Below are 7,425 nucleotides of genomic sequence, written 5' to 3' on the forward strand. Positions count from 1 at the left end.
AATTGAACATAGCACAATATGTCACTTGTCATATTAATTAGCTACTCAATTCCAAACTTTTTTGAAAGTTGGATTTAATAATTAAATATAGACCAGGAAGAATAAGATTTCAACTCAAATATAATATTCATTATATGTCCCATTTATATTAACTTAATTAAATTTCTTATGTTAACTTATTCTTCCTAATTAATTAACATGAATCATCTAAAAACTTTACATTATGTATATATTTAACATAACAAGTATGCAACTCCCAAAAAAATGTTATTCATAAATCAAACCGTTCAAACCGTTAGAATTTGGCAGGTTCGAAACGTGAAACCAATTGTGCGCAAATCAGACCAGACTGGTACACATTTATTATTTAGTTTTAATTTTAGTACCAACTGTGTAAACCAAAACGCTGATTTTGAAATCAACATTACCGACTATATAAATCAGACCCGATCCGACTAGTACACGCACTTGTCTAATACCATGATTTTTTGTCAAAAGTGGCCGAACTAGACCATAGTAACCAATTCGGTTTGTATTTTTTTTAAATCATAGTTACAGGTTTGTCTAAAATTTTCGTCAAAACCGGCTGAACGGGAGTAATGTTGGATTCAAGTGGTTGAGTGGGGATTTAGACATGGTCTACGTGGATACGACCAAGATCAATTTCATGAATACCAAGTAATACTAAAAATAGAAATTGTTTAAAAAATATATATGTGGTTGATAAAATTTGAAAAAGTTTTGATCGGATTGATCTGGACCGTCGAATGTAGTAAAAGCAAGTCTATAAGACCACCTCCCTATTCCACTCTAGTTTTGTCCATCTCTCACACAAGCCTCTACACCAATTTGTCATAGATACAATCTCTCTCTCTCTTCACTTTCTCTCTCTAAAGTCATAACAAAGATGGAGTCTTTCAGCATATCTAAGAAGGTGGTTCATCTCTCTATCTTTCAACATGAAATGGTTCATTTTTTTATCATCTTGATCATAGTGCATGCTCGATCGTGTTTGTGTGCCCATTGTTGATGTGGGAGTGGTTTTGGCTAGCAACATTACAGTATTTGTGATTTTGCATATTCATTCAGGATCGAGCCATGCATTTGCAATTTCCTAAGGTGTTTTTTTCCGAAGTATTTTTTTGTCGCAAATGCGTCAGAAAATCCAGTTTCTGACGCATATGCGACGAAAAAGTACGTTGGAAATCACCAGTTTTCTAGTAGTGAAATGACATATAGTATGAAAAGTGGTTTGGGTTGAAGTCCTCAAATAAACAATAGGTGAAATTATTAGTAAATTTTAGAGGGTATGTGTTCGCCGTTAAAATAAACGATAATGACACGCGCATTCGTTTCAAAAACTCAAAATAAACAAAATTTTAACAACAAATTTTCATCTCATCGTTCCAAAATATTCATCAGGAACCAAAGTTTTATTTTCGGTAGAATAGGATTTGCTATTCAAAAAGGTGTTGCAGCGCAACTTGTTGCCGGTTTACCTGCGTAATTTTTCTATCGTTGATAAAAACTTACTTAAAGATATGCATGAATATATCTTGAACAAAGTATATTTTATGAAATATTATTATTTATGTATATGTATATGAATTTAGTTATTTATAATTCTGATTGCAGGTGAGGTGTGTTAATGGTGAAGAAGAAGAAGAAGGGACAAAAACACTGGACGGAACTGTTGATTTCCATGGCCGACCAGCTCTTAAAGCAAAAACTGGTCGATGGACAGCTGGAACTATCATCCTCGGTAACCTACTTTTTTTCTATTTTTATTTATTTAATTATTTGCTAAAAGCCAAAAAATAATTCAATAGAAACTTGATATCATACCTTGCTTATCTTTATACGTGTGTGTATGTATATGATATATGTATAAATAAATAAATAAATAATATTAATATTAATATAGTTATTCGACTGTACATGAATAAGACCAGCTCTTGTATAAATATAATTGTGTATATATGTATATCCATAAAAGAGTTAATTACATAGTTAGTCCCTGTGGTTTGCACAAAATAACATACTTAGGTACTAATAGTTTAAAATCACATTCTAGGGTATTAACTTTTCATTTTTTAACATTTGGAGGTGTTAAGCTTATTTGTAGGTTTAAAATCACATTCCATTAGTACCTAAGTATGTTATTTTGTACAAACCATAGGGACTAACTATGTTAATACCCTAGAAGTTAATACCTTCAAATGTTACAAAATGAAAAGTTAATACCCTAGAAGGTGATTTTAAACTATTAGTACTTAACTATGTTATTTTGTGCAAACCACAGGGACTAACTATGTAATTAACTCTCCATAAAATATGGTTTAAATAAAAAGTAAATTGCCTCTTAGTTAAGTATACAACATGAATAATAAACTAGTCGAGCTCGAGTTTATGCGTGCTTGATCTCGACAATGCTTGCATCTATCTATACAGTAGCAGAACCATAAGTTATTACTCTAGATCATTCCAATAATCATCCTTGGTTCCGTATATATGTTGCCTTTAGTTACTTGCTAGCATGCTTTTTTTTTTTTTATAAAATTCCGGCTTTAAAAAGCTATATATGGTGCCTTTAGTTACTTGCTAGCATGCTTTTTTTAATAAAATTCCGGCTTTAAAATTTAAAAAATATCATAGTTTTTCGTGATTACTGATTTTGAGCAAAGTTTCAAGGCATTTTTTTTACTATTTATATAAATATATTAATATAATATAGTGATGATGAAAACAATTTTATGAAAGTTTGGAACGGTGGAGTCTTTTTCTATCCTAAGAACATGATAGCTCTGTGTGTGGATATATTTTTATTTAACTATTAATATTAATTTCTTATGAGGAAATAGCATTTAACAAATAATTAATTATTGGCATAATAATTATAAGGAATTACGTGCAAAGAATCCTGACAGTGACACGGACTTTTGTAACTATTCATAGTTTTCTCTAAAACAAAGCAATACATATTTCTTCCTTTTTAAGCACATTTTTTTATGATGTGGCTTTAATCATATGATTAAGGACTATCGTGTGAACTTAAATATGACATTTTATAAATATCACATAGTTTTCTAAACTTTATAAAACAAAAAGAAACATTTGTGCATGTTTATACGCCGCTACTACAGGTGGTGATCTGCGGCCGCTATTTTACAAACTATTTTTTTTTAATTTATGGTAATACATATAAGTTGATTAATATTTTCTCTGCATGTAACATAAACTTTAATATAATATAATTACATATATGAAGAAAATGAAATGTATAATAATTTTCTTTTTTTTAACGGCCAATAAATGTATAATAATTTTATTTTAGTGGTAAATAAATAAAAACAGGATGGGATAGTGGACATGTCATGTGTTATGTGTGTAGAGATGAGTTGGGAAAAGCATGCAAAAATTGAGACGTGCCCGACACGCGATAGGTGAATCACTAGCATGACGCAAGCTGATTAGGCCACGTGGCATGCTCCATTTTTTACATAATAATTTTATTTATTTATATAAAAATTAATTTCTAAAATATAAAAGTGTAGCAGTAAAAAACTATGGATTTCAGCATATTTGTTTACTTTTTTTTATATAATAATTTTATTTATATTATATATAAAATAATTTGCCACCTATTGTTTTGTGCTACGTGTAAGGTTTTAGATCATGTACCCACAAACAAAACGATAAAATGCTACATAGTAATCGAGCCAGAGAGATGCCAGCAGTTCGGATGTTAAACCTTAAGAAAACGACAACGTTTGATATCTCTTTTACAAGAAAATCTAGTCAGCCTGAACAACACCCATATATTTATTTGTGTCAAAAACGTCAACTCTAACCCTGACAATTAAAATCGTGTCGGGTGGCCAGCCCAAAAAGCTGCTAGGATTCATTGAATACATATCAGCCATAAACAGAAAATTATGATAAAGATTCCCATAACAAAGATGACCACGTCTTGTTACATTTCATTTTCAATAACATTTAAACATTGTCGTTTTAAGTAATTACAAAAGAGCGGTCCGGTTCGCGATCCAATCAGGGGCGGACCTAAGTGTCCGCGTGTGTGGGCAGACGCATCCCTTGAAAAAATAAATAGTGTATTTTTTAGACAAAAAAAAATCCCGACCGCACCTCTTAAAAATTTACTTGAACCACTTATCTGCACCCCCAGCAAATAGTTCTAGGTCATTGGATCCAATGCGACAAATTCTCCAAACTACCCTTGTACCAAAAATAACACATTATTGATCCATCATATCATGTATGTAACAAACATTTAAGTTCAATAATTTGTGTATGTATTAATGTATCTAAATATGCATGCATATTGATAATGTATCTAACACTATGCATGTTTTGTTTTCCTTTTTAACAGTGAACCAAGGACTAGTAACTTTAGCTTTTTTTGGAGTTGGGGTGAATCTAGTGTTGTATCTAACTAGGGTGTTACAACAAGGCAATGCTGAGGCTGCAAACAATGTTAGCAAATGGACCGGGACGGTTTACATTTTCTCACTCGTCGGCGCTTTTCTTAGCGACTCATACTGGGGTCGATACAAAACGTGTGCCATCTTTCAAGCCATCTTTGTGTTGGTAAGTTGTTTTACTCACATTTTTAGTAAGCTGATCACATTGAAGTAAAAAAAAAAAAAAAAAGATTACTAAATTTGAACTTAATTACAGGGTTTGGGCGGACTGTCGGTGGCATCAAGTATGTTCTTGATCACCCCTAAAGGTTGTGGTGACCGGACCACAATATGCGGGACGCACTCAAATTGGGAAATCGGGTTGTTTTACATTTCGATATACATGATTGCTTTAGGGTACGGCGGGTACCAACCGAATATTGCAACGCTTGGAGCCGATCAATTTGATGAAGAAGATGCTAAAGAGGCTCACTCAAAGGTGGCTTTCTTTAGCTACTTTTATCTTGCACTAAACCTTGGTTCACTCTTTTCCAACACACTCTTGAGCTATTTTGAGGATGAAGGAATGTGGACCCTCGGGTTTTGGCTTTCAACTGGGTCCGCGTTTGTTGGACTAGCGCTGTTTCTTGGAGGGACCGTAAGGTATAGACACTTTAAACCAAGCGGGAACCCGTTAAACAGATTTTGTCAAGTGTTTGTGGCTGCGTCGAAAAAGTGGAGGGTTAAGTTGCCGCAAGGCGAAGAGTGTTTGTTTGAAGATGAAAAAGAAAGTTCTTTAACCACTGGAAGGAAGATACTTCATACACATGAATTCAAGTAAGAATGATACTTTAAATTTTTTTTTTTTTTTTTTTTTTTTTTTTTTTTTTTTAACGAAATCCACAACAATATCAATCCACACGAAAAAGGGCAATTACAAAGCAATGGCAGGTAGTCGGGCAACCCCTTTTCGAAAAAGGGCAATTACTTTAAATGTGTGCTCTTTTACAAAATATTAGCGTATGCGTTATTGCGTTGCATCTAATATTAGCGAATGCGTTGCAGGTTTCTCGATAAAGCAGCGTTCATTACCTCGAGAGATTTCAATGACCCGAAACAAGCGACTCACAACCCATGGAGTTTGTGCCCGGTTTCACAGGTTGAAGAAGTGAAATGCATATTGAGATTGCTTCCCATTTGGCTATGCACGATAATCTACTCGGTTGTATTTACGCAAATGGCGTCGCTATTCGTTGAGCAAGGCGCAGCCATGAAAAGTACAATTTCCAACTTCCAAATCCCCGCATCCAGCATGTCTAGTTTCGACATTTTAAGTGTTGCGCTCTTCATTTTCCTTTACCGAAGAGTGATCAGTCCGGTTGTAATAATGTTCCAGAAAAAAGACTCCAAGGGGTTGACCGAGCTTCAAAGAATGGGAATCGGGCTCATTATTGCGATACTCTCAATGGTTTCGGCTGGAATAGTGGAATGTTATAGACTAAGATATGCTAATCAAGAATGCACTCATTGTGACGCGTCAAGCTCGTTAAGCATATTTTGGCAGGTGCCTCAATACGTGTTTGTCGGGGCGTCTGAAGTGTTCATGTATGTGGGACAACTCGAGTTTTTCAACGCGCAAGCGCCTGACGCGTTAAAGAGCTTTGGAAGTGCACTTTGCATGACATCTATCTCACTTGGGAATTATGTAAGCAGTTTCATTGTGACTATAGTTATGAAGATATCAACCGAAGATGATATGCCCGGTTGGATTCCTGGAAACCTCAACCGCGGTCATCTAGACAGGTTTTTCTTCTTGCTAGCTGGATTAACGGCTATCGATCTATTAGTCTACATTGTGTTTGCTAAATGGTACAAGAGTATTAAGCTCGAGGGGAAGAACGATGAAGAAAATGATGACACCGACGATAGTGAAGTCTGAAGATGTAAATTACTGAGAAGACGGTTAAGTTCAACGATGATCCAAAATATATATAAATAAGAACTGGGATAGGGTTATGAAGGCGAAAACACTCTGTAAATGCGTCGAAGAAATTGCGGTTGGGTTGGCTTAAGGCGGAAAAGACCCGAGTTCCCATATTCATTTTGATCTAATTTGGTTATGGGAATGGACCGAAGGGAAGGGGCGTTGGTTGATCTGCGGTTAAGATGTTGAGTGTAGTTGCTTTGGGTTCATGAGGTCATGATCTTACTTCCAGTGGTGGTTCATTTTGTTGTACAACAAGACTAATTTAACATGTGTTTTGGTCATTTGTGAATTGGTTTTTGTATTTTGTAACATATTTTTGGCTCTATTTCATCTGATTTCACTATGTTCTTTCTAAACTAAAAAGGCTTGATAATTCATAAAGAAAATATAAAAAAAATCAGGGGGGGGGGGGGTGGATAGCGCACGGTCCTCCCAACCGCCGGAGTGATCTCACTCCGGGAGCCGCTACCCGACCAAGCTAGCTTTGCGGTGACTTCCCCATGCCGAGTTCTTACCCTGGGCGACATATGCCACTCCCAAGACTCGAACGTGATACCTCTGGAAAGAAGATGTGGGTGTCGGTGGCCAACTGGGCTATTATTAAACAATAACAAAACATTATTATTACTAGATTATAACTCAAAATCTATGTATGAACATGTTACATTTTCAAGCATGCATGAATTGATATATGGACATATTAAATCCACATCTACCATGAGTAAAACAATCCCTCCACATCATTCTACAGCCTTCAATTTCTAGTGTCACTAGCAATGAAGTAATCATGTTCGTCGTCACCATCTGCGACAAGATTCTCGTGGTACACAACAACTAGAAGTTGTACGATTTCGAGTTATCTTTTTCGTTGGCCCTTTTCAAGAATCTTCTATTCAAATCAAGGATGTACAACATGATGGGATGACGGGTTGAATTATACAAACCTGTATATTTATTCGTGTAGAAAACATTTATCTCGATCTACACACAATCAAAATCATGTAACTAGAAACAGTG

The 7,425-nt window shown here is 34.9% G+C and overlaps 1 protein-coding gene across 1 annotated transcript; it reads left to right on the plus strand.

The window, feature by feature from the left end:
- Positions 1-820: 820 nt before the first annotated feature.
- Positions 821-6,751, plus strand: LOC110921344 (protein NRT1/ PTR FAMILY 7.3). Its single transcript, XM_022165657.2, has 5 exons — positions 821-934; positions 1,636-1,762; positions 4,391-4,608; positions 4,699-5,258; positions 5,487-6,751. Exons 1-5 carry the CDS (start codon positions 908-910, stop codon positions 6,358-6,360), a joined length of 1,806 nt encoding a protein of 601 aa, XP_022021349.1. The 5' UTR covers positions 821-907; the 3' UTR covers positions 6,361-6,751.
- Positions 6,752-7,425: the final 674 nt, after the last annotated feature.

This window comes from Helianthus annuus, chromosome 17 (assembly GCF_002127325.2).
Source record: "Helianthus annuus cultivar XRQ/B chromosome 17, HanXRQr2.0-SUNRISE, whole genome shotgun sequence".
Taxonomy (NCBI): Eukaryota; Viridiplantae; Streptophyta; class Magnoliopsida; order Asterales; family Asteraceae; genus Helianthus; species Helianthus annuus.